The 26,757-nt window shown below is 59.2% G+C and overlaps 1 protein-coding gene across 3 annotated transcripts in view; it reads left to right on the forward strand.

The window, feature by feature from the left end:
* ADGRD2 (adhesion G protein-coupled receptor D2) overlaps window positions 1-26,757 on the forward strand; it is an 81,134-nt gene that overhangs the window by 25,375 nt on the left and 29,002 nt on the right. For all 3 annotated transcript variants that reach the window (XM_075905672.2, XM_089773000.1, XM_089773001.1), the window contains exons 6-20: window positions 994-1,092; window positions 1,767-1,852; window positions 2,738-3,016; window positions 6,766-6,877; window positions 8,501-8,635; window positions 9,845-9,959; window positions 11,079-11,184; window positions 11,334-11,389; window positions 12,773-12,899; window positions 13,027-13,130; window positions 14,143-14,245; window positions 15,282-15,435; window positions 17,625-17,758; window positions 18,464-18,579; window positions 22,942-23,062. In XM_075905672.2, coding sequence (XP_075761787.2) covers window positions 994-1,092; window positions 1,767-1,852; window positions 2,738-3,016; window positions 6,766-6,877; window positions 8,501-8,635; window positions 9,845-9,959; window positions 11,079-11,184; window positions 11,334-11,389; window positions 12,773-12,899; window positions 13,027-13,130; window positions 14,143-14,245; window positions 15,282-15,435; window positions 17,625-17,758; window positions 18,464-18,579; window positions 22,942-23,062 — 1,847 coding nt within the window. The remainder of the gene's footprint in view (window positions 1-993; window positions 1,093-1,766; window positions 1,853-2,737; window positions 3,017-6,765; window positions 6,878-8,500; window positions 8,636-9,844; window positions 9,960-11,078; window positions 11,185-11,333; window positions 11,390-12,772; window positions 12,900-13,026; window positions 13,131-14,142; window positions 14,246-15,281; window positions 15,436-17,624; window positions 17,759-18,463; window positions 18,580-22,941; window positions 23,063-26,757) is intronic.

Raw genomic sequence — 26,757 nt, forward strand, 5'->3', positions numbered from 1 at the left:
TGGTGGGTCTCTGGAGGGCAGAGGGCTAGTTTGGATGGCGAGCTACGGGCTCGGTCGCCATCCCGGGAAGACCAAAGGCCCTATTCATTTGTGGCCATTGAAGATCCATGGCACTTTACGCCATTAACTCGAGTGTGGTGGGCAAATTCCCACCCGCTAATTCTCCTGAGGGTTGCCAGGTACCACCACAAAAAATACCGAACATGGCGGGAAAAAATTGGTTGAGCAAAAAAAAGAGTCACTGAGCCTTTAAATCTCGCTGGTATTTTCTGTTGTTTTTTACCGGGCAGAGGCCACAGATACTGGGCCAATACCGGACACCTGGCAACCCTAATTCTACCCTTCATCCTTCGTGTTTCCCCTCTCGGCGGCGGATATAGAGCAGGGCGAGCGGGGAAGCTGCCCTGGGCCCTGCGCTTCAATAGGCCCCGCCCATGTGCTAATTCCTGTCGGCTGTGGCCGTGGCGCATGCGTGAAATTGTGCTGTCCTGGGCCCCGCAGCACTGTCACCCACCCCCGTCCCCTCTAGCTTCAGTTGGGGGAGATAGCCTGCATGTGCTCCCTGGTTATCAGTTGATTAGTGTTGCTGGACCCCGTGTATCGTGTTCATAGTGCTTCAGGATCGTCCCGAATGAAAAGCTCTTGTTTAGCACGTTACCCCCGCTGGCTCGGCCACTCCGAACCCAAACCTCTCCAGGTCCCTTCCAGTCCTGTGAGTCTGTGAAAACACGAGCTCCAGCCCTGGTGTTTCTGTCTCCTGGCGGTGTGTCTGGGGCGGGCACGGAACCTGCCGGTTCTCCGAGAAGCTCTGCTCGGGACCAGCACGAGGATTGTGCGCTGGGCCACGCGGGGCAGAGCCACGGGGCTGCTTCAGGAACAAGGGGCGGTTTTCAGCCTGAAGCAAAGTTTGTGGCTCGTTTGCGAGACGGCTGCGTCCCACTGGGGGACACCCTGTGTCTCATGGCGCTCGGGCCTTCTGCTTCTGTCTGCCAGGGCCTGTGGAGGAATGCCGAGTTCTGGATGTTGGCAGCGGTGGACTCAGTTACACCTCCTGCCTGCGTGCCTTGCCCTTCGTCTGCCGCTACAAGAAGGGTACCGCTGGGGTTATTCATTTCTTCCCTTGTGGTAGCTCCCAGGCACCCTGGCCAGGACTGGGCCTTAGACACCCAGGAAGACACGGTCCCTGCCCTGAGAAGTTTCCAGTCTAATCGGCGACAATCTTGAACGTTTCCAACTTTCTCAGTTAAACCCGCGTCGAAAGGAGCCGTCGCGAGTGCCCGGCAGGGGCCCGCTTGAGAGGCGGAGGCGGATATGGATACCGCCGGCTCATTTCTGCGGAGGCAGATACCAACTCTGTTTCCGTGCCAGGGTCTAGCTGTAGCCGCGGCCTCCGGCCCAGTGTGGCCTGGCTGACTGCGAGGCAGAGTGACCCTGCTGTCGGCTCGCACAGAGTCTCACGTTTTAGTCGGTGCTTTGTTCCCCACGCCGGGCACTGCACGACTCCCGGGTCGGTCCCCAGCTCAGCAGGGACAGCCAGCGCCAAGCGGTTCTGGGCCTGCTGGGTGGGGAGAGGGGCTGAGGGAGGGGAAGGCACAGAGACCAGCTCTTGGCGTCTCCCCCACGGGGCTCTTGCTCTAAAGGCAGAGGGCAGCCGGGCGCTCCGCAGTCAGTCCTGAGCAGCAGGTGCCCTCCGGGAGCCCGGGGACGTGAAAACGGGGCTTCCTCGGGAATCGCGGCGGCAGCGCTTGTGTCTGTGTTCTCCCCAGAGGTGTATTTGCTGCTGAAGAAAACCCAGCCCCAGGCCAGCCCGTCACTGCTCAGCCGGGTCAACGCACGCGCCAACGCGACCGTGGTGAGTGCGTGCGAGCGCCAGCCCGCCGGCTGCTGGGGCTTCCCGGGGCCTGAGCCGCTGTCCGTTCGGGCGCGTTTCTCTCCCCCAGCCCCACGCTGGGCATGCCCGGCCCCTGCACTGCTGCTCCCCCGGAGGGGCCAGGGCCGCACGAAGGGACCCGCCGCCCTGCCCTCTGGCTTGGTCCCCGGTGTGTCGCCTGGACACACCCTGCCTGTTTCACAGCTCTGGGGCTGGCCTGGGGGGCTGGTTGCAGTGAGTAGGGAGGCCTGAGCCAGGCCTCGCTCATGTGGCCGAGCAGGGGCATCGCTGCCTTCCCTAGGGACGTGGGGCGTTTTGCACCCGTCACCAGCTTATGAGTGTCTGGGAGGCAGCCTCCTTGTGCCTGGGTGGACACAGCCACCGGCAGGTTTCCCCAGGGCCCGGCGAGTCCCCGGGGCCCAGGGCTGCAGCCGCCACCGCTGTTTCAGCAGCAGAAGAGCTGTGCGGAGTGCCTGATCCGGGCAGCTCGGTGGGCGGGGGGCACACCCTGGGTGGCACTGAAGGCTGGGGGGCGGGGCATGGCCCCACCTCTTCCCCTTCTGACTGAGGCCCCGCCCCTTCTGGGAATGCAGGCCTGGGGCCCCCACGCTGGGCTCCTGCTCCTGGTCCTGCCGTGCGTGTGGGTGACCAGCTCGGGGGGCGGATCCCAGGTACCGATTGACCAGTATCCGGGAAGCATCGCTCGCCTTACCCGTTCACATCCCTACCCTCCCTGGCCCAGGGCCCGGCGTGGCTGTCGGCCCCCTGCACCCTGAGCCACCCCACAGCCCTGCACAGCCCCACGCAGCCTGGTGTCCTTGGGCAGAGGCGGGGTCTGCTCTGGGGTAAAAGGCATCTCTCCGGCAGATCCCTGAGAGTGTTTTCCTGGGCGAGGCGAGAGACGTGAGCGTCCCGGCGGCTGTCAGCGTTCTCCAGGCCCTGGCCGTCGCCCTGCGGGAGGAGGAGACGCCGGTGGAGCCGGCTGACCTGCTCGGCGTGGTGCAGTTTCTCCAGCAGGTTTCAGCTGTCGAAGTCCAGGAGCGGGGCGAGCTGGAGATGCTGGAGCCGCTGAGCCGGTATTACGTGGAAGTCACGGGCCTGATCCTGGAGGAGCAAAATACCAACACATGGTCAGAAATCAGCCAGGTGAGAAGGCCTTGGGATGTACGTGGGACCCCATTGTCCCCTTGCCGCAGCGTGGCCTCTGGATCTTGCAGACGTGGTGTATGGCCCAGCCGGCCCTGCGGCTGGCGGCTGCACTTCCTTTTGCACAGCGGCACCATGATCCGATGACTAATGGGGGTGGGCCTAGGGCGGGGCAGACCTCCGCAGGTCGGCGGGTGGGGCTGGCTGCCGTGGGAAGAAGAGGGGGACTGAAGACGGTTCTCCAGGGTTATCCCCTGGCAGGCTTGTGGGTGTTTTCGAATCCTAGGGTGAGTCTAGACTACAGGGTTTTGTTGACAAAAGTGGACTTTTGGGGTGTGTCTACACTACATGGCTCCGTCAATGGAGCCATGTAGATTAGGCTGATCGGCAGAGGGAAATGAAGCCGCAATTTTAATAATCACGGCTTCATTTAAATGTAAATGGCTGCCGCGCTCTGCCGACCAGCTGATGATCAGCTGTTTGTCGGCAGATCGGGGCGGTCTGGGCGCGCCGCTGTGGACAAGGAAGCCTTTGTCAACCAGCGCAGATATGCCTTGTGAAACGAGGTTTACCTGCGCAGGTCGACAAAGGCTTCCTTGTCCACAGCGGCGCGTCCAGACCGCCCCAATTTGCCGACAAACAGCTGATCATCAGCTGGTCAGCAGAGCGCGGCAGCCATTTAAATTTAAATGAAGCCGCGATTATTTAAATCGCAGCTTCATTTCCCTCTGCCGATCAGCCTAATCTACATGGCTCCATTGACGGAGTCATGTAGTGTAGACACACCCTTGTTGACAAAACTATCCCTGCAAAACTACTACACTGCTGCTGAGTTCTGTCGACAGAACTCAGCTGTTTTGTCGACTGCGGCAAACCACAGTCTACGAGGAATAACGCCTTTTGTCGACAGAGTTCTGTCAACAGGAGGCGTTTTGCATCTACACTGTCCTTTGCGTCTACACGGTCATGTCGACAAAGCGGCTTGCTTTGTCCACAGAACTGGCTGTCGTCTAGACGCTCTCTGTCCACAGAAGCTTTGTCCACAGTATCTGTCGACAAAACTTCTATCGACAAAAGCCTGTCGTCTAGACGTACCCCTAGAATCCTAGGGCAGGCAGAGCCCTCAGGAGTCACCGAGTCCAGCCCCCTGCCCAAGGCAGGACCAACCCAACTCAACCATCCCAGCCAGGGCTTGGTCAAGCCGGGACTTAACAACCTCTAGGGATGGAGATTCCACCCCCTCCCCAGGGAACCCAGACCAGCACTTCCCCACTCTCCTAGGGAAATAGTTTTTCCTGATCTCCAACCTAGACCTCCCACTGCAACTTGAGCCCATCGCTCCTCGTTCTGCCACCTCTGAGACCAGCCTCTCTCCAGCCTCTCTGGAACCCCCCTACAGAGAATCATAGGCTGCTCCCAAATCCCCCCTCACTCTTCTCATCTGCAGACTAAATAACCCCAAATCCCTCGGCCTCTCCTCATAGGTCCTGTTTTATTTACCTGCACGTCCACAAGTACAGCCGCTCGCAGGCTCCCATTGGCTGGCAAAGACGAATCGCAGCCAATGGAAGCTGCAAGCGCAGGTGACTAAAGCCCTGGCAGCCCACCGGGGGCTAACCCTGGCCAACGGCTTGTTGCCCACCGCTGCTGGAGAGATTGCAGCTGGGTCTCCTGCCTGGCAAGGCCTGGCCCTTGCAGTCCAGCTCTGGGCCGGAGCCTGGGCCCACACACCCAGCATGACAGTGAGATAATTCGGGAGCGGGGGAGGAGTCGTCGCTGGAGCAATTAGCCAGGTGTCCTGTTTGGCTCCAGAGCTTTGTGACTATTTGGGGGGGGGGCAGCAAGAGGGTCATGTGACTTCTGCCCTGTCTCGCCCTGCCCGGAAGCAGCGCCGATGCCAGGAACCGCCGTGTGCCGAGGTGCAGTCCCTAGACTCCGATCTCCACGCTGCCAATCAGCCCAGCAAACATCTGCCTCCAGCGGGTCCGTGTGTGCACCAGGAATCTCACCGTGTCTCTGCCTGTGGCTGCCTGTGGCTCGCTCCCCGAGCCCCTCTCCCCCCGCGTCCCCCCGCAGCGCCTGCCCTGTCCAAGCCGGCTTCCCGAACGCCCTGACGCCTGCCTTCCTGGGGCCGCTTTCCGGGGGGTTAGCGCTCTGCGTGGCGGCTCGCTGGCAGGAGCCCACCCTCCCCACACTGTTCTGGGCCTGGCAGGGACCATGCACTAGCTCTGAGAAGTGCTTTGTGGTGATGTTTGCAGAGGGGCTGCCAAGAAAACGTCTGTTTCCAGACCCCAGACTGTGCAAAGCCGCTGCAGAGTCCTGTGCGGGAAATTCCCATCTTGTCACCCCAGCAGGGGCCTTGTGCATTGCATGCTGGGATTGCTTTGATCTCCTCTCCTAGCGGCCCTTTTTGTGTGTTGTAGTGACCTGGCCCTCCTGGGTGTATGTGGAAGAGCTACCGTCCTGGCCGGTCGGTTGGGATTGAACCAGGGACAGCTTGATCCTTGCAGCTTGCTCTCAGGAGTCGAGCGCTGTGGTTGGAGGACAGGCAGGGGCCGGGGTTTATATGCACAGCCCGGCTGGCTCTCGGCCACTTCTCAGCTGCATCCGAAAGCCACGACTTCGCCCTCCGTGGGGGTGGTAGCGAGCTCTGGGGGGGCTGGAGGGCGCGAGTTTTGATGCCACGAGCCTTGGAGGCCCCCCCTTGTGCAGCGTTGTCACGCTTGGGATAGACACACAGGACGCGGCAGGGGCGTAGGCTGTGCATTTGTAACTCTTCAAGGAATGGGCTCCGTTTCTTGCTGGCAGCTCTTTCCCTTATGAGTAGGGTTCACAGGCCACGGGCAATGTTCCTTCTAAGTTTTTCCATTGGTGTGTGGATTGTTTCCATTCATGTGCAGAATAAAGTTTTCTATGTGCACCAAGGCATGTGTGAATGTGCACCACAAATAGAAGCACAAAGTTAGCTGTGGGTGCTCTGCACATCAGCTGGGCGCATTGAAATCTCTCCTGAGGGGCTGCACAAGCGCCCATCTTACAGGGGCCACCAGACGTGGGTGTGTTCTACAGCATAGCCAGCCCCAAGTGTTTACAAACCAGGAGTCGGGCCCCCAAAAGCATGCGATTTAATAATAAAATAATAATACAATGGGCGCCTGTTTATTTGGCCGATGGCTTTTTGCGCATGTAGCCTTCACATTTTCAAGCTTTTCTCTGCTGCCAGGAGGGCAAAGGCCTGACTTTAAAAAAAAAGGGAAAAGAGAAAACAGAGTCATGGAGCCGAGGTTCTGAAAACACCAACTATCAGGAAACACGAGGATTGGCAGCCCTGGTTTGAAACAGCGCCGTGGCTCTAAGGAGACCCCATGAAGAGGTAGCAGATTTAAAACAAATCAATGGAAGTTTTTCTTCATGCTGCACACAGTCAACCTGTGGAACTCCTTGCTGGAAGATGTGGTGAAGGCCAGGACTTTAACAGGATTCAAAAAAAAAGAGCTAGATAGATTCATGGAGGCTAGGTCCATCAATGGCTATTAGCCGGGATGGGTAGGAATGGTGTCCCTCGCCTCTGTTTGTCGGGGGCGGGAAATGGGTGACAGGGAGGGATCGCTTGATGATTCCCTGTTCTGCTCACTCCCTCTGGGGCACCTGGCACTGGCCACTGTGGGCCGACAGGACACTGGGCCGGACGGGCCTTTGGTCTGACCCCGCCTGGCCGCTCTTACGTTCAATGACTGTGTGTTTCTTAGATTATCAGAGGGCCGATGGCCGTTGTGGAGAACACGGACAGGATGGCTTCAAACCTGGACCAGCTCCTCACTGGGGAAAGGACAAAGCTAGCGATCCGGCACAGGAACGTCGGTGAGTCTGCAGAGCGGGGCTCCGGGCAGCTGCAACGGCCTGAGCCCCCCGGCACTTGAGAGGGGCACGAATGAGCAGCCGGGCAGCGGGGGTCTGCCCTGGGGCGCTGGTGGGGCGGGGCGGGGGTGGCTCCCGCCGGGAGCTGCTAGCTACCTACTTCCTCGCCCCGCGACAGGGGTGCAACAGGGCGGCTCGCCTGGCTGGGGGAGGAGGGGTGTTCTCTGCACCCCCCACACACAGCGCCTCAGGAGTCTGGCTGCTCCCAGGGGGACCCCATCCCAGGGAGGCAGGCTCTGCGTGTGGGCGACAAGGGGACCTGGCACCAGCCGCTCCGGCAGCCGGAGGGGAACCGCCCTGCACCCTTCTCCAGTGAGGTGGGGCTGTTGGCAGTAGAGCCCCTGCCTGGGTCATTATGGGGGGACCCGGCCTGGCTCTGCTAATGCCCATGAAGCCACAAGGCCAAGCACCCCGGCCCGTGATTTCAGCTCCGGCTGCTGACTGGAGGCGCCCTGGTCGGTGGGCTCCCAGCGGGGGGGCCGGCCTGGCAGCGGAGAGCCGACAGCCCCCGCTGACTGGAAAGTCAGGCCCCGGGGTCTGACTTGGGCACTCGGCGGCCTTGTTTGGAGCCCTGCCCGAGGAGCGTTCGGTTGCTATTTTAAGGGTGGGAGGGGAGGCTGAGCCAAGGCTGTGGCTGAACTTCCTTCCTTCCTGACCCCTTAACATCGCAGTGGGATCTCCCTGTGAGCCGCAAACCAGGAAGCGTCCGGGCCCGAAACCCCTTCCCTGCGGTGGGACGGAGGAAAGCTCCCGTCGGGGCGGCGTTCCCCCGGTCTCCACACGAGGGCAATGTGCCCTCGTACACGGCGCCTCACAGGCGAGGCCGAGGGATTTCCACAGGCTGACGCCTGGTGCCGGGGGCACAGGTGCCGGCCGGCAGGGGCGAGGTGCAGAGAAATGGCCGGGGGGGCTTTGCCGGCCGTGGCACAGGGGGTTCTGTAAAACACTGGGAGGGCTGAGGCGATGTCATGGCTCTGAGGTGAGGGCGGGGGGCCGAGAGGTGGGGACAGCGGAGGGGTGGATCACGCCGACACCCCTAGTTTGTCCCCTCCCTCCCCCGCCCAAAGCAGGAGAGCGCCCCACGCACTGTCCTCCTGGGCGTTGCCACCGTGTCCTTGGGCCAGCGATGTCACCGCCTGGCGGCTGGGTCTGAGGGAAACCTCCCGACAGGCTCTTTTGCTTTGTCCTCTCCTGGGGGTCCCTGGGGGGCTGCCGTGGAAGGGCCTCAGCTGAGGTTGAAAACACTCGGCTCTGCTGTGCTGCGTATGCGGTTGCCACAGCGTGGACGTGCACGTGTCACACCTCACGCCATAGCGATGCCTTCCTCGCCTCGGCTTAGTCCCTCTGCGCCTCTCAGCTCCCAGGTGGGCAAAAGTGCCACGTGGGGACCCGCAGCCTGAGCGTGGCTGGCTGATTTCCAGAGGAATCTGGTGTCTCTCTCCAAGAGTCCACTCAGCTCTCCCCCGCCCCCCGCCAGCCGGCCGTGGCACCTCACGTGACAGCCGTGGCGCCTCGTGTAACGGCCGTGGCAGAAACGCTAACCTGGCTCGTTTCCCGCTGCCCCAGGGGTCGAAGTCAGGACGGTGGAGCTGAGCCGACAGGAACCCCGCAGCGACGTGTATCTGATCCAAAGCCAGGACGCCGCCGGGCCTGACCTCATAGAAATCCCCCCTGACGAAGTGGAGAGACTTAAAGCCACAGGTAGAGGCAGGGCCGTGTCCCACATCCCGGAGGGACCCCCCTGATGCCACGCGGTGGGGGGAAGCGCCGGACAGGATATAACGGCGGGGAGGAGCCTGGCCTTGAGGTGTTCTGCCCAAGTGGGTCTGGGCCAGAGACTGCAGCAGTGCGCACGCCCCACCTCCACCCGCGCCTGGCTCCTGGCCCTCTGGCTGCCACGCTGGACAGCCTCGGGGCTCCCCGTTGCCGGGCCCGGCGCTGTGAGAGGCCATTTGGCTGCTTGGAGCCAAGACCCGCCGGCTCCCTTCACCGCACAGCCCTCGCGGGGGAATGGCTTCCGGTCATGGCCCCCCTGGGGCTGGGTCCAAGCCGGTGGCACAGGCCTCGCTGCCCATCTCCGGAGCCAGCCACTTCCCGGGGGACACACTTTGCAGCAAGTGCCAGAGCCTGACAGGCCTTTGCTCCAGGTCCGGTGTCTGGCCGGCAGTCGCTGGGTGCGAAATGGAGGGGGTGGTACCCCCACGAAATCCCTCCATTCCTCACCCGGCTTCACCCACTTCCTAGGGCTCATGGCCAATGTATCCCTGCCAATGTAAGTACCCACCCTGCCTCCATTCCTAGGCCACGGGGGCGTTGCCTGCGGGTCTGCAGGGCCTCTGACCAGTGACCGAGCCTTGCCTGGTAGTACCCTCGGCCTCTGTTTGTTGGCCACTACCGGGCAGAGATGGGTCCACGGTTCTTCCGGGCTCGTTGTTCCCTGCAAGGCTGCATCTTGGATTTGAAGCAAAACTGAAGACTGAAATGGAGTCTGCCCCGTGTTATTTTATATCCAGCCTGGCCTCCTCCTGGCCATAGAGGGTCACATGGTCCATCGACCGATCCTTGTGTCCCACGTCAGCCACCTTCCCGGAGTGTGTACTGGCACCTAGAGATCCATTGTCTCCTTGCTAATTAGCAGAGCCACTGGCTGGCCATTCCTTGCCCTTTGCTCAGCCACAGAGACCTTTCCAGCCTCCACACAGAGGACATGTGTCTAGCCCCACATACAGAGATCATACAAGTACATGGATAGCACATCCAGAATCAGTAGAACAGAAGCTTTCATGTGACACCTCACATGGCCCCCTTTGTATGCAGTTTGGGGCAAATACCCCCCCCCCAGGGTGCAGCAGTGATCTGGCTGCTCCCCTTAACTCTAGTTACATGACAGCCCCTCTGTGGTCTCTCCAGGGCTCCGTAGAGTCACCGTGGTCAACACGTGGTACAGTTCCGCCTCCCTCCAGCGCCTCCTCCCTGGGGCTGGCGTCGGGTTCCAGGACGTGGCCGCGTCTGACGGAGGACGGAAGTGAGTGCGTCGCTACTTGGGGGCGGCACGATGCCTCTGCTCCCCCCCCCGACAAACGGGGACGTGCCAGTCAGACCTGGCCAGGCCCCGGGAGCCTTTGGGTCTCCTGCGACTGCCGTAGCGCCCCGCATAGAAAACAGCGAGACTCTGGCCCCGGGCCACGGGAACTTGTGCTAGAGAGGGGCGTGGGATCGTCTGCGGGTGGTAGCCGGGACCCTGCCGAGGGACTCGGTGGACGCCCTATGCCGGTGGAGACCTGCTCTCGCTGGCTGGGTTTAACGGCGCCAGGCAGAACTGGCCCAGTCCCCGCTGCCGTGCGGCACCAAGGCGGGAGCAGATGCGCCTGGGGCTGCGGCAGGGCCCATCCGGGAGGGGCACCAGGCTGGAAAGTGGCTTGAGGAAAGCACCAGCCGTCGGCGCCTGCGGGAAGTGCTCTGAGTACTCAAGAGACGCCCTCTCCCGCCGGCTGGTTGCTGTCTGCCCCGGGGGATGGTTTCCCCACAAGCCTCCTTTACCTGAGCCCCGGGGCGGGGGCTGCCTGGTTTTCATTCCCCCCCCCCATATGTTGTGTCGGAAGGATCCCCGGAGCTCTCATCTGAACAGCTTGCGCTGCAGCAAAGGGCACCTGGCGCTGGTCACTCCCGCTCCGTGTGCCCGCCCGAATGGGTCGCTGCTGGAGAGAGGGAGCCCCGGGCTGCCAGCCCCGCTGGGCCTCACGTCGCCCGGGGGTCACGGGCCTGTGGCACCCTGGCCCCAGGGTTCGGAAGAGGACCCGGTGTTGATACAACATCCCCCAGGGCGATCTCTCCGGTGCATCAGCACAGCAGCATCCGCGGGGGCCAGAGGTCATCTCCCCCGCCCCCAGGCGTGTGGGGCCGGGCCGTTCTGGAGGGGCGATGCCCCCGGAGGGTGTCGGCAGTGGCCACGGCTGGTGGCGGGACACGAGGCTGGCTAAGCCATTGGCCCCCTGCGATCCTGCATCGAGATCCCTCCCCCCCCTATTCGTTGTACCTCGGCTCATTGTTGCCAGGTCTCCGCAAAGGTTTTCGGCGTCAGGTTATGACGCGACCCTGCGGGGGGCTCCCCTGCTGCCCCTGACGCTCTCCTGTCCGTCCCCAGGTATCTGCGCACCCAGGTGGGCTCCGCCGTGATCTCTTCGGCTCTGCGCAGCGACTACCAGGAGATCAGCACGTCCGTGCGCTATCGCCTGCAGCACCGCAGCCAGGTACCCGCCCGGGGACGCGCCCCTCGCCTGGCCCTGGCGGGAGGCCGGCCGGCCGCGTGCGGCGAAATCCCTTTGTGGGGACCGGGTCTGGGTGAACGCACGGGGCCGGTTCACGCGGCTAATGGCCTCTCCTCTGTGCCCGCCCACAGGGGCCGCCGGACAAGCTGGTGGAGCCGATCTGCGCTTTCTGGAACTTCAGCATCAGGTGCCATTTGCCAGCTAAAACGCCCGTTTTCTGAGCTGCCCCCGTCGGCCCGGGGGGGAGGGGTTGGATGGAACGGGGCTGAAGCAGATCTGTCTGGCAAAGCAAACAAGCCGGGTCAGCAGGAGCATCGCTGCTGGACGGCCTGGTGGTTCCCCAGCGCTGACACAGCCGGGTTGGGGCTCTCCCTGTTTCCTGGGTCTCAACGGGAACGTGCTGGGGTTCCAGCCACATGGGGCGGGGACTGGAGACCTCCTGAGTCGCGCTCACCTGGTCTGGCTGTTTCCTAACCCCTCCCCCCCACTGCCAGGAAATAACTCGCCATTGTTAGAATCACTTTAAAATGGAGAAACTGAGGCCCGGCGTCTGTCTGACTTGGGCAAAGCTCCCCGCCCCCAGGGACATCGCTGGATCTGGGCGTTGCCGGCTCCCTGTCCCGCTGGCGGGCACAGCTTGCTGGGGCGCTTAGGGGATTGGTGTCTTTGAGGATAAGAGTTCAGGGTGGCAAGACAGAAGCGCAGGTCTGGAGCCATGAGGTCGCCAGCATTTGTGAGTAACTGCACACCTCGGAGCAGCCGGAAACGGTGCCCCCAGCCCCTCCGGGCTCTGGATCCGGGAGTCTGGGAGCCGAGTGTGGGCCGGACACAGACTGTGCTTGCCAGGGGCTGGCCTGGCTCAGGGGACTTCTCCGGGTCCCTGTTGACTGTGTGATCAGGGGTCTGCTGAGCGCAGCCAGCTCAGTGCATGACAGAAGCTTTGAGCTCAGTCGGTTCCTGTCCCCTGCCTCATAGGAATCCCAGGTCTCTGCCAGCCTAGCCTGCTCTCTCTTGGAGAAGGTACTCCCAAGTGACCTTTGGGGAAGTCTGAGCGTGAAGTGCCGGTGAATTACGGCTCCAGCCTGTGACACAGAAGGGCCGGGACGAGAGTTATAGCAGGGCAGGAATGCAGGGTGCAAACCCTTCATCAGTCCTCGTTGGCAGGGGCTGCGTGTTCACTCAGCACCCCTGGGGGGACGGCGTTGGGAGCAGGGCGTTTTGGGGATCGGTGATTAAATCGTTTGAATGCACCGCTCTGCTTCCCCCCTGGCCCGAACAGGAGCTGCCAAGCCCGGTTTAAGACCACGCTGGTTCGTATGTGGTCACACACAGCCCGGTTTCCTCGTCGACACAGCCTGTCCTGTTTCCGTGGAATCGCAGTGGTATTCTAGCCCACAGGGTCTTGTCTTGTCAGCAACGCCCCCTTGGACGCGCCATAGGGCCCCGTCACTCCTCCACCCAATTCTGCTGCCTCCGGGAGTGCGAGTTTCCCTGGGAGCGTTGCTGTTCCTTAGGGACGACTGCTAATTTCTATGGGCTTCCTCCCTGTCTCTCTCTCGCGCCGTGGTAGCCCGGACACGGGGGGAATGTGGTCCACCGTCGGCTGTTCCATCATCAGCTCTCACCCGGGATCCACGGCCTGTTTCTGCAATCACACCACCAATTTTGCGGTGCTGCTGCAGGTGTACAAAGTGCAGGTAAATCGGCGACCTCTCGTCGAACGCTCGGGCTCATCCAGCAGGCAGGCCTGAGTGTCTGCCTATGGGGACGGTCACAGAGCTGCCAACAGGAGCTGTGTTTGATGTGTGATGTGTCTTGGAACAGAGGAGCTCAGAGGAGGAGCTGACTCTGAAGACCCTGACGTTTATTGGATGCGGAGTTTCTTTCTGTGCCCTGATCGTTACATTCGTTCTGTTCCTGGCAGTAGGGTAAGAAGAATTGTGTGTGTGTGTGTGTGTGTGTGTGTGTGTGTGTGTGTGTGTGTGTGTGTTGGGCATGGATATTTAATGCCTTTAGCTGAGAATTCACATGAGATACTGTTAGACAGCTGGAGCCATTTAATTCTAGTAAAATAATAGGTAGCAGGTTTAAAACAAACAAAGGGAAGGTTTTCTTCAACCTGTGGAACTCCTTGCCAGAGGATCTTGTGAAGACCAAGACTTTAACAGAATTTGAAAAAGAGCTGGATAGATTCTTGGCAGTTAGGTCCATCAACCTCCATGGTTGGGTAGGGATGGTGTCCTGGCCTCTGTTTGTCAAAGACTGGGAATGGGTGACGGGAGGGGTCACGTGATACTTGCCTGTCCTGTTCTCTCCCTCTGGGGCACCTGGCATTGGGACGCTGGGCTGGATGGGCCTTTGGTCTGACCCGGGATGGCCGTTCTGATGTTCAGTGGTTGAAAACTGAGCCCAAGGGGGCGAGTTGGATGCTGCAGGCTTGCTCCCTGGGCGGGGTTTGCTGGGGGTTTCAGAAGGGCTAGTCCAGAAGCACAGCGCTAGACCCACGGGGGGTGGTTCCCAAGGGCTGGCGCGCACCGACTGCTCGTCGCGGGCGTGTCCGGGGCCCGAGGGCTGCCCGCGCTGTTCCCGTCTGGGGGCCTGGGAATGCAGCGCCGCCGGCGTCCGTTGGCTAAAACGTGAGTGGGGAAAAGGACCGCGGCGGCGGCGGCGGCGTAAGGACAAGCCATTTCCACGGCGCGAGTTTTAGGGAAATCAAACCCTGACGGTGCCCCTCTCCGTGGCCACAGACAAGCCCTGAGAGGCCGAGTAACCGGGCGCTGCCGAGAGCAGCAAGTCTCTGTCCGACACTTGCCCCTCACTGAGAGGCGCGAAGGCCGCACGGGGGGACCCGCCTGGTCCCTGGCCAGGGGCTAGTAAGAAAACGGCCGAATCCCGCCCAGCTTTTTTACTGAGCCCGGGTTTTCCGCTGCCTCTCCTTAGCGTGCCGAAGAGCGAGCGAACGACCGTCCACAAGAATCTCATCTTCGCCTTGGCTGCGGCTGAGGCTCTGCTCATGTTCAGCGAACTGGCCAAGACCAACCAGGTAAGAGGGCGAGGAGGCTGCCGGACGTCACGCTGGCCGTGACCTCAGACAAAGCCTCGTCTCGCGGATGAGCGATTGCCAGCACGCCGTGATCCAGAGTACGCGGGATCGCACGGCCCTCGGGAGCATGCTTGGTGCCCTCTGTGGGCCCGGTTCCACCCCCCGTCCTGCGGGCAGGTTGATTTTTGACCCAGAAAACCCTGCAGGAAGCATCAAACCTCAGCCTGGCTGATACCACCTCCTGTGAGCCCACAGGATAAGCAGGGCCTGCCCGCTACCAGCAGGAGAGACTGCCAAGGACAATCCGGAGGCTGTCGGAAGCAGTGCCCATTCCCACCCTGGAATGTGCTGGAGCACGGTTCTAGACTGGGGAGCCGTGTTCCCTGTATGCTGGGCACATGTGTGTCCACACAGGGGAGATTTAAATGCCACCCTGCTGATTAGCAGAGCGCCCCGAGCTGCGTTTTTGTTTCTCGTGGTGGTGCACATGGCTCGGTGCACGTAACAAAATGTATTCTGCACATGGGTGGACAAAATCCGCTCGTGGCCGGAAAAGATTAGAGGGAACATTGCTGGGGAGCACAGGCCTGCTTGAGGGGCTTAGCCTGCTCTGAGCTACTTTGGCATCTTTTCCTTCCCCTGGCGTCTTAGACGTGGTGACATGGGCAGTGACACCCGGGAGGAGTTTGGCCCGTCCTCTCTCCCAAAATCGGCCCCTTCCCCTTGTGTTACAGAGTGCGGCGAGCTGTGCAAGAGAGCCGCTCTCGCCCCAGAGCTGGTTGCATTTCCATGACGGGTGGCGTGATTTTGTAAATCAGTTTGTCTGGCGCACGGCGCGCCGGGTGCTCTGTAACTCGTGGCTGGGGCACCGCAAGCCCATTGCACGGCCTGGCTGTCCTTGTATAGAGTCACCCCGGTGTGGTTTGTGTTTCAAGGCAGCGTGGCCGGGAACCGCGTCTTCCCCCTGCGCTAGGCCATTTTGGCAGATGATTCCCGTCTCGGCCACGCTGGCTGGCTGACCTGTCTCCTCTCCCAGGTACTGTGCTTCGCTGTCACAGCCTTCCTCCACCTCTTCTTCATGGCCGCCTTTTCCTGGATGCTGGTGGAAGGGCTGCTCCTCTGGAGCAAAGTGGTCGCCGTCAACATGAGTGAAGACAAGAGGATGAAGTTTTACTACATGACTGGCTGGGGTAAATGGGAACCCAGCGGCGGGGGCCTCTCGTGAGCTCAGCGCGGCGATTTCTCTCTCGGAGTCCTTGCGGGAAAAATGTCAGCATAACGGATCGCGAGTCACCCTTTGCCAAGCGTTCGCATTGCCCCGGGCGGTGTGTGGGGGCCACCCTCGCCCTCCGGGTCTCTCCCCCCTTGAAATGTCAATTAGCAGACGCTGGGATCTTAGCTGCCAGTGTGTGGTGTGCTTTATTAACACGCAGTGGGTGTGTTGAGACTACAGGGTTTTGTCGACAAACGTGGACATTTGCCGACAAAACTATACCTGCGTCTACACTACCACCGAGTTCTGTCGACTGTAAGTCAACAGAACGCGGCAGTTTTGTCGACGGTGGTAAACCTCATTCTACGAGGAATAACGCCTTTTGTCCACAGAGTACTGTCGCCAGAAGGCGTTATTGCATCCGCACTGTGCTTTTTCAAAAGAGAGCGTCTAGACGCTCTGTCAAAAAAGCGTCTTGCTTTGTCGACAGAATTGGCTGTAGTCTAGACGCTCTTTGGGTGTGTCTAGACTACCTAGTTTTGTCGACAAAAGTATACCAGCGTCTACACTACCGCTGAGTTCTGTCGACATAATGTCGACAGAACTCAGCAGTTTTGTCAACGCTGGTATACCTCATTTTACGAGGCATAACACCTTCTGTCGACAGAAGGTGTTATTGCCTGTAACATTGCATCCAGACTACGGAGTTCTGTCGACAAGGCAGCTTGCTTTGTTGACAGAACTCAATGTATCTGGACGCTCTTTGTCGACGGAAGTTTTGTTGACAGTATCTGTCGACAAAACTTCCGTCGACAAAACGCGGTAGTCTAGACGTACCCTTAGTTGACAGAGGCTTCTGTTGACATGAGAGTGTAGACGCAAAAGACAGTGTAGATGCAATAACTCCTTCTGTCAATAGAACTCTGTCGACAAAAGGTGTTATTCCTCGTAGAATGAGATTTACCGCCGTCGACAAAACTGATGAGTTCTGTCGACCTTATGTATCGTTTTGTCGACAAAAGTCCACTTTTTCGACAAAAGCCTGTAGTCTAGACACACCCTACCTGTCCACAAAGCCTCTGTTGACAAAAGCCTGTAGTCTAGACACACCCTACCTGTCCACAAAGCCTCTGTTGACAAAAGCCTGTAGTCTAGACACACCCTACCTGTCCACAAAGCCTCTGTTGACAAAAGCCTGTAGTCTAGACGTACCCATGTGTGCAGAGAGGGACTGCTGATCGACTGCAATCGGAGAGCGTGACTGTTCTGTGAAGAGCAGGGAGGGGTCTAGAACCCGGAAAATTGTTCCGGCCGGAGAGACCCCTTTTATCGGAGTGAATGGACGGACCAGAGCTCTGGGATTTGGGGAGGCTGTTTCAGAGTTCGGCTGAGAGCATCCGGGGTTCGTGTGACTGTGCACAGAGGCGCACATGACATTCCGATAGTGGCTTGGATACTGGCCCGCTTGGTAAAACTGGTGCCATTGTTTGGATTGGATTGTCCTGTCTGGTGGGAGTGACACGGCCTTGGGGTGTTTCAGGGATGAGAGCAGAGGGTATAGGATAGGAAATGTAGTTTTGTTACACAGCATGGGCCAGGTTCCCAGCTGGCGTAAATCAGTACCCTCCATCGGGAGCTAAGGGGGCTACACTGATTTAGGCCAGTGAGGCACCTGGCTCCGAGGCTACGTCTAGACTGGCATGATTTTCCACAAATGCTTTTAACGGAAAAGTTTTCCGTTAAAAGCATTTGCGGAAAAGAGCGTCTGAATTGGCACGGATGCTCTTCTGCAAAAGCACTTTTTGCGGAAAAGCGTCCGTGCCAATCTAGTCGCGGTTTTGCTCAAGAAAGCCCCAGTCGCCATTTTCGCCATCGGGGCTTTTTTGCGCAGAACACTTTTTAGCTCTCTACACTGGCCCATACATTTGCGCAAGAGGGCTTTTTCCCGAACGGGAGCAGCATAGTATTTGTGCAAGAACACTGGCAATCTTACACGAGATCGTCCGTGTTCTTGCGCAAATTCAAGCAGCCAGTGTAGACAGCTGGCAAGTTTTTCCGCAAAAGCAGAAAAACTTGCTAGTCTAGACGCAGCCCAAATGTTTAAAACAACCAACCAGCCACTGGCCAATTTGGCATCTGCTGCCCACAGTGTATCTCTGTTTTCAGGCCTGCCGGTCGTTATTGTTGGCGTGACGCTGGCAACTTCGTTTAACGAGTACGTGGCAGAAGAGCACTGCTGGCTGAACGTTCAGACTGACATCATCTGGGCGTTTGTCGGGCCTGTGCTCTTTGTTCTGACGGTAAGCGCCGAGCTCTTCTCTAGAATGGCAGAGAGAAGCAATTTCTCTCTTTGGTTTTAGGAAAGGAACTTGGACTCTGGTCAGCCAGAACCAAAGGGATCCAGGGTGCCAGGCAGAGATCTTTTCTAATCCAAGAAACTGGTGGGGTTTATAGTGTCTGGTCCAAAGGGTTCCCTGTGCGTGGGGTGAATTTCTCCCATGTTTGCAGTTATGCATGACGCAGCGTACGGCTCGCTGGAGAAGCGCTTGATTGTATTTGGAGGGAGCGCTCCCATCTAACCCTTCCCCAGAAAACACCCGTTTCTCTGCTGAGTGACGTTACTACGGCAGCTAGAGGAGGAGATTGAGTGTTGGCCACCGTCTGCCAGCATGCTGGCAAAGGTCTAATTCGGCGCGGCAAAGCCCGTGTCTGCCTTGTAATGGCAAAGCCACGCTAGAGGAAGGTGAAATGTTTGAAGGCGACAGGGCAGGAGACGTCTGATAATGCCCCGGGTTGCTGTGCCGATGCCGTTGCCGACATTAGCCGGATGCGAGCCCAGCAGCTCAGAGCGGATTCCTCGCCAATCCCACCAGCTGATTTCTCTCCAGGGTGCAAAGCGAACTGCAGGGAAGCCCCCGGCAGAGACCTCTGCCCCCATGAGAGCTCACGGCCGCAGGGCGGAGTCTGGTGGTGCACGGCGCTCGCGGCTCTGTTCTGACTTGCAGGTCAACACCTTCGTGCTGCTCCGGGTGGTGATGGTCACAGTGTCCAGTGCGCGCAGGAGGTCGAAGATGCTGAGCCCCCGCGGCAGCCTGGAGAAGCAGATAGGAATCCAGATCTGGTGAGTCGGGAGCGGCTGGCTTCGTGCCGACGGGGTTGTGCTCGGGCAGCGTTGTGGATAGAATCCTGCCCCTGAAGGACCTGGCGGGAAGCCACCTGCGGGGAGTGAGAGCCGCTGCTACGGGCAGGATTCCCCCCTCCAGAGTGGTCGTGCATTTCATCTGTGGAGGGTTTGAGAGGCAGCGCGGGCGCGTGCGCACACACACACACACACACACAGGTGCGGGCGCGTGCACACACATACACACACAGGTGCGGGCGCATACACACACACACACACACACACAGGTGCGGGCACATACACACACACACACACAGGTGCGGGCGCGTACACACACACACATGCACACACGCACCCACACACACACACAGGTGCGGGCGCGTACACACACACGCACACACAGGTGCGGGCACACACACACACACACACAGGTGCGGGCGCGTACACACACACACACAGGTGCGGGCGCACACACACACACACAGAGGTGTGGGCATGCACATACCCATCCACCCACCCACAGACACATACAGGTGCGGGCGCGCGTGCACACACACACACACACAGGTGTGGGCACACACACACACAGGTGCGGGCACACGCACACACACACACACACACACAGGTGTGGGCACACACACACACACAGGTGCGGGCACACGCACACACACACACACACACACACACAGGTGTGGGCACACACACACACAGGTGCGGGCACACGCACACACACACAGGTGTGGGCACACACACACACAGGTGCGGGCACACGCACACACACACAGGTGTGGGCACACACACACACAGGTGCGGGCACACACACACACACACAGGTGCGGGCACACACACACACACAGGTGCGGGCACACGCACACACACACACACACAGGTGCGGGCACACACACACACACACACAGGTGTGGGCGTGCACACAGCCACCCAACCACCACACACACACACACACGCGCGCGTATTCAGCAACCAGTGCTCTGATGAAGGAGACACCAGGCAGTAGGACCTGCACTTCGACATGTAAAGCCCCATTGACTCTCCTCAGTCGAAGGGAGTGGGAGGCGGGGACCCCGACTGTCCCATTGGCATCCGGGGGTCAGGCGATCAGGGCAGCCAGCCCGGGCCCCAGCAGTGAGCCGTCCATCTAGCCCGTCTCCGGCCTTCCCGTAGCGGCAGGTGCCAGGGGATGGCCAGGGCAGGACGCCGATCGAGTTCTCCTGCCCCGGCTGCTGGCAGTCAGATGTTTAGGGACACCCCAAGCGTGAGATTTAATCCCTGGCATCTTGGCAACAGCCATTGTGGACCTGTGAGTTTGTCCAAATGCTTTGGAACCTACTTGTGCTTTTGGCCTTCATAATCCTGGAACCCCAGGGCGGGCAGAGCCCCCAGGAGGCACCGAGTCCAGCCCCCGGCCCAAAGCAGGACCAGCCCAGCCAGGGCTTGGTCAAGCCAGGAGATTCCACCCCCTCCCTAGGGAACCCAGCCCAGCGCTTCCCCATCCGCCTAGGGAAATAGTTCTTCCTAATCTCCAGCCTAGACCTGCCCCACTGCAGCGTGAGCCCATTGCTCCTCGCTCTGCCACCTGCCCCCACTGAGAACAGCCTCTCTCCAGCCTCTTTGGACCCCCCTTCAGGAAGCTGCAGGCTGCTCCCAAATCCCCCCTCACTCTGCTCTTCTTCAGACTAAATAAGCCCAAATTCCCTCAGCCGCTCCTCGTAGGTCATATGCTCCAGCCCCCAAATCGCTTTTGTTGCCCTCCGCTGGATTTTCTCCAGTGTGTCCACATCCTTTCTGTTGGGGGGCCCGGAATACCCCCTGTGAATGAGTGCCAGAAGTTGACTGTGTGTTGCGTGAAAAAGTATTTCCTGATGTTTGCTTTAAACTTGTAGAACCCTAGAACACTAAAACTGGAAGGGATCTCAAGGGGTCATCAAGTCCAGTCCCCTGCCCCCATGGCAGGACCAAGCACCATCTCGATCATCCCTGCCAGGTGTCTGTCCAACCTGCTCTTAAATATCAGCAGGGATGGAGATTCCACAACCCCTGTGGGCAATTTATTCCAGTGTTTCACCACCTGACAGGCAGGAAGTTTTTCCGAATGTCCAACCTAAACCTCCCTGGCTGCAGTTTAAGCCCCTTGCTTCTTGTCCTGTCCTCAGAGGCCAAGGGGAACAATTTTCCTCCCTCCTCCTTGTGACACCCTTTTAGCTACCTGAAAACCGCTCTCCTGTCCCCTCTCAGTCTTCTCCTTTCCAAACCACACAAGCCCAATTCCTTCAGCCGTGCCTCATGGCTCATGTTTTCTAGACCTTTAATAATTTTGGTTGCTCTTCTCTGGACCCTCTCCCATTTCTCCACATCTGTCTTGAAATGTGGTGCCCAGAACTGGACACAACACCCCAGCCGAGGCCTCATCAGTGCGACTTCTCGTGTCTTGCTGTCTTTTAATTTCACAGAGTGACCCCCAGTCCTTGTGTTGTTTACACCTTCACATTTCCTTACTCACTTTCTCCATACCATCGTTTGCCTGTCCTTTATAGTCTGCCTGCGAGTAACAGCGGGGCCCTGGGAATGCGGGGTTGCTATGGATTAACAGAGTTAAATTCTAGTGGACAATGCTGCATCTTACTCAAGCATCTGTGACTAGCCCAGCCTGTCTGTTTCTTTGGATTTTAAGAATTTATCACCCCTGAGGTTTAGCAGCTGAAAAAAGATTCCCCACCGCATCCTAGCACTTTGATGGTAGGTCCAGCTTGGGTCGTGTGTCTGTCACATCCCTTGCTCCACATTTGAATTCACACCGTTCAGCGGCTTTCGGGCTGGGAAAGCACTGTTATTTTTGAGGCATTTACTGCAAAAACAAAGTCCCTTCTTGCTGTTTGAATCTCCGTTGATTTCAGTGTGATTTCTGTGATGTCTTATTTTGCTGATGAATGAAACTCAAAAGTGCTGAGAGTCAGTCTGGTACCCTAAAGTTAGGAAGGAAGATCAGATCAGGGCAAGAATGAAACCGATCTGCCTTTGCCCTTGCAAACTCCCCCTGGCTTTCTCCTGGGTGCCCTGTGATGTGTCAGTCTGCAGGAGCACAAAATGTGTTTGGGCCCAGACAACAGCCGCAGCTGTTCTGTTCTTGAGTTGCACGCACTGCATAAACCCTATGGAATACCAGAAGCATTGACTGGCAGAGAAGAGAGTGCTGCAGTTTAAAAAAAATAAAAATAAAGAAACTGGACTGAGATTTGGGAGATCTGGCTTCTGTTTAGCTCTTCCACCGTCCCCCTGAGTGATCTCGGGGAAGGCGGCTTCCTTGCTCCGTGCCTCAGTTTCCCCAGGCTAACTTGGGACAGTACAGAGGAATTGTTAAGATAAATCTCGAAGAATTTGGGAGGTTCTCCTAGACTGCAGCACCGGGTCCATACCTGCACCTGTCTGAGTTTTGGTGACAGGCTTGGGGAAGGACATGGAACATGGCCCGGGGGAGGCTCTGGAACACAGATTTCAGTAATCAGTTAATCCAAACAGATTTTGAAAACTGCCGTTCAAGCCGTTACTTTATCACTCCTGATGAATCTTTATTGTTGTTTGCTGGCGCCAGTCGCCATGGCTAGACACACATTGTTCCTCCCGTTGCATAAATACGTTTTGCTAAATTTACAGTAGCCCAGAGATAGGGCGGTGGTGGAGGGCAGGGTGACACAGACAGGCTAATCAGACAGACAGAAGCCCTCTTGCCAGTGGGGGGCACCGAGAGATTGTCTGGTGGTGTCAGAGAACCTCCCTTGCAAGGCTGGTGGAGCGGGGGTCGGGCAATGCTCCTTGGGGAGGCACCATTCTGTTCTCAAAGGAATGTATTTCGCACCCACCTTCTCCTGGCCACGTCCCACCGCTGCACACAGCCTGGCTACGGGGGGCGCCTCTTGTGCTGCCCCGTCGCCTCTGGGGCGTGCACACAGCCGTGACATGGTCACAAACGTCCCCTCAGACTCAGGGCTCTTTCCAGGGCTGTCGTCTCCCGTGGTCCTTGCCGCCTCGGGAAGGCCCAGCAGCAAGACCCAAGCAGAAAGCGGCTCCCTTTTGCTGTGCCAGGGCAACACCCTCCAGGCCCGCCCCGCAGTGACGCCAGCGGGAGGGCGTGGCGGGATGCGGCCCAGGGCTTTGCGCCCGGGTCTCTGGCGGGAGGAGCCAGCAGGGAGCGCTGGGAGGCAGAGCCGGCGGGAGCGGCAGGCAGAGAAGCGGCAGGTGGAAGCTGCAAAGAGGCAGGACGGGGCCGGCCTGGCATGGCCTCTGCTTCCCCCGCTCTCCAAGAGGGAGGTTTGGGCCCAAGTCACACCGAGCTGCTTTTTCTCTCAGGGCCACAGCCAAGCCCATCTTGGTGCTGCTGCCAGTCCTGGGCCTGACCTGGGTGTGCGGGGTCCTGGTCCACCTCAGCATCGTCTGGGCTCACCTCTTCATTGTGCTGAACTCCCTCCAGGTAAGGCTCGGCTCGGTGACTGGGACGTGTGGAGCCCCAGTGATGAGGCTGTGGGAGGGGTAGCTCAGCGGTTTGAGCATTGGCCTGCTAAGCTCAGGGTGGTGAGTTCAATCCTTGCGCAGGCCATTTAGGGATTTGGGGGCAAAAATGTGTCAGGGATGGTACTTGGTCCTGCTGTGAGGGCAGGGGACTGTGCTTGATGACCTTTCAAGGTCCCTTCCAGCTCTAGGAGGTCGGCAATCTCCATTCATTTAATCCAGCCTCCCCCCCACTGAGGTGTCTCGGCGTCTGTGAGATGCTGGAGTGAATCGGGCTCTGAACGGCCTCCCCGGCCCAGCTACCGATTGACATGCTGGTGGGGGAGGAGGGGCAGGTATGAGCAGGCCCCACGGGGGATGGGCGCTCTCCTCACGGAAGAGCCTAAGGAACGTGGTCCCTGAGGGATTAAGACTCTCAGTGGGTCTGCCTGGGGGCCAGGCCCAGCACCGTGCAGGTAAAGACCCCACCCGCGTGCCAGGGGAGACGGAAACACGCCTGTGGTTCCCTGGCTCGGCCAGTGGGGTTAAAACTAAAGGTGGCCCCTGGGCTGCACTCCGTCGGACGGGCCCTCTGCAGCATCTCCCCACTCGTGATGCTCGGCCGTGGGGCGCGCGCACACAGCACTTTGCTGCAGCAAGCCCCCACCCCAGTCGCTATGGAACCAGGCTGCTGGCTTGTTCCCTGGGGGCGTGCAGCAGATTTCCTGCAGGAGGCAGGAACCCAGCCACCCTCCTGGCTGCGCATGGCCTGGCGCGATGCCTTTTGCTCCCCGCTAAGTCCCAGAGAGCTCTCATGGGTCAGAGCACGTAGCTCTGTAGCTCTGTTCTCTCCAGGCCCCGAGAGCTGGCTTATCCCAGGGGCTGTGAAGTACTTGGGAGCCTGGGGCGGAATTGCTCGTTGGTAAGAACTTGGACTGGAGTCGAACAAAGCTGTAGGATCCGTGCTGCGTTATTGCAAGCCAGCACGCTCATTGATTGATTTACCTTGTGTGCCTCGCCCCGTTGAACTGCCAAGGGCTCTCAGTGCCTCGCTGGGGGGGGGCATTACGTTGCAAGCGGCGAGTCCCATCTCCACGATCCACGCGTGTGACGAGAGAACCTGCCGAAGGAAGACTGCCTAGGGCAAAGCGTTGGCGTTATTACAGCCTCGTTTTCCAAGCAGGCCTCTGGTTGTGCGAGTGCCCCTCTTCTTCCACAACCGAGTTGTGCGTTTCCTCGCAGTCTGGTTATTACACCTGCCCAAAATGGAAGCCAGGTCTGGACATCTGACCTTGAATGAGCAGCTTTGAGACGAGTGGTTTCTCAGCAGTCAGACAATAGATCATCAGGTTTAAGCACATAAGGGCGGCGCTCCTGGGTCAGACCTGTGCTCCGCCTAGCCCAATGTCCTGTCTTATGACAGTGGCCGACGCCAGACATGTCAGAGGGACTGACCAAAACAGGACAATTGCTGAGGGACCTCCCAGGGTCTGAGCAGCGTGCGGCGGGAAGACGTACAGTACGGCCCGGTGTGTGCGTGAAAGTCCTGGCAAAATGCAGCTTTAATGAAATGAAATTTCAGGCCTGCCAGCGAGGGAATTATGTGGTTTCCGTGGCCATAGAATCGGAGCCAGGCCTCCCACGAAATGGGCTGTCGTTCCCACTGTGCGTCTGACACACCAAGGGCCAGAGAGAAGTGTGGTCAAACGGGAGGGCTGTGCCCAGCCAGCTGGTGCTAGGCACCTCCGGTCCGAGCCAAGGTCTCCCTCTGTCAGACGGGTGGGGCTGCCGTGCTAGAGAGACGGGGCCCAGGGAATTCTTCGGCGAGGACGGCTAGCTGTTTCCTCTGGAATGGGCGATGTTTTCAGGAAGGGCCCAGTGGGCGACGGACCCTGGATGGTTGAGCCCACCTTGTTCCAACATGGCAGGGTTCTGGTGGCCGCCGCAGGCCTTTCTCACTACGGAGGACCGACGGGCTTTTCCGAGCGGTGGTTCCGCATCAGAGGAACCTAAGTCGGTCATAACGAGGTGTGACATAGGAGTGTTTACTTAGCGCTCCCTGCTGCCTCCTCCCTGGAGCTCATCGTTTTGCCATCTAAATCTTGTTTCTCATAATTAGATTTCCTGACATTAAATCATGGCTTTGGAATGATGCCTCTAAATTTATATCCCCATAAAATATCTCCACTGAGCTTTGTTTTGGTCATTTGCTGGAGAATTTACTACTGGGGAACGTCCCGTTGCAATGAAGCTTCGCGGCAGACCTTCTAATTGCAGTTTGCATGAGTGAAACAAGCCCCACTCCTACAGACCCACGCGGGAGGCACTGTGAACTCCAGCTCGGCCGTCGGGAGTGGTGCTTGTCAGGGGCCGTCCGTGTCCCTGCCTGGTGTCTCTAAACAGGCGTTGCTCCGGGGCGTCTCACCTTCTGGGTTATAAAGACGCAAGCACATTTCTGAGCTAAAACACTTGGAATCCTGATTGTGAAGGGCCCTGCGGCTGATTCTCAAGCTGCCCACGCTTGGTCCAAGTAGGGCTGCATTAGTGACTTGCGAGGAACATAAGGGGGTGCCGCTTTTGCATAAGATGGAGGAGCAGAGACCGGTGGCTGCGGTGATGGGCTGGGAGTCAGGAGACCTGGGGTTCGCTGGTGTCTTGCCGGGTGACCTTGGGAAAGTCACGTCACCTGTCTCCTGCCATGTCTGTAGGAGGCAGGACAGGGCTTGGCCCCCAAGATGAGTACAACTGTGAGTACAACGGGCCTAGAGCTTTGTTGGTACCTCTGAGGTTCCATCATAGCTCACAGTCGCCGGTGTCTGTAGTCTGGACATCTGTGGTCCATAGGGAGCCAGCCTTCCCTACCGGACAGACCGGATGCCCTTGCCACCCCTACTTGTGATCTGGCTGCCCCCGCTGTGCGCCGGGCGGAGTCCTGGGTTTTGGCACCGTCGTGTCTAGGGCGTGGGCTGTGGGATGCCACCAATCAGATTGGGCGTGGGGGCCACAGGGACTGACCCTGGCCTGCGTTTCTACGGCATCTAGGACACTAAGGCCTGGTGCAGGGCTGGAGTACCCAGGCGGTACCGCCGCGCACGTACCACAGACGAATATCGCCCCCCGCGCGAGACTGGCGCCACGACCCAGACTCTATCTGAAAGCAGCGTTTTCGCTTTTCGGGGTGTTTCTTGGGGTCACAGGCTTGTTGGTTCCTTGAGGGAACGTGAGGCCATTTGGGAAAGAGACCGGGGCGGGGGCCGATTAGACACGTCACAGGCAGCAGCTGTGGGCAGTCTTGGCGGCCGTCCAGCTGAGAACGAGCCTTTCGCAGAACCCTCGCCTCAAAGCAGGTCCCCCGATGGCGAGGAGGGGGGGTCACAGAGCGCACCATACGCGCCGGAGCCTCCAGGGGTCAGCCACCGGGTGTGCAAAAGCCTTCCTCCACCTGGCGAGAGAGCGGCTGTAGGTGGAGCTAGAGGCGCGCTGAAACCCAGCGGCTGGCCAGAGAATTGCGGCCGGCAAAGGGTGGGATTCTAGTGAGAGCCTGCAAACCATGACTTGTGGGGAGAGCGGCTCCTGCCCGGGTGGAGAGAAGACGGAGCTGGAGAGCGTGCAAACCGTCTGGGGAAGGTGTGGGGGAAGAGGGGGGGGGCCCACGGCAGCTCCGGATACTCTGGATAG

Source organism: Pelodiscus sinensis, chromosome 23 (assembly GCF_052426305.1).
Source record: "Pelodiscus sinensis isolate ZL-2025 chromosome 23, ASM5242630v1, whole genome shotgun sequence".
NCBI classification, from domain to species: Eukaryota; Metazoa; Chordata; order Testudines; family Trionychidae; genus Pelodiscus; species Pelodiscus sinensis.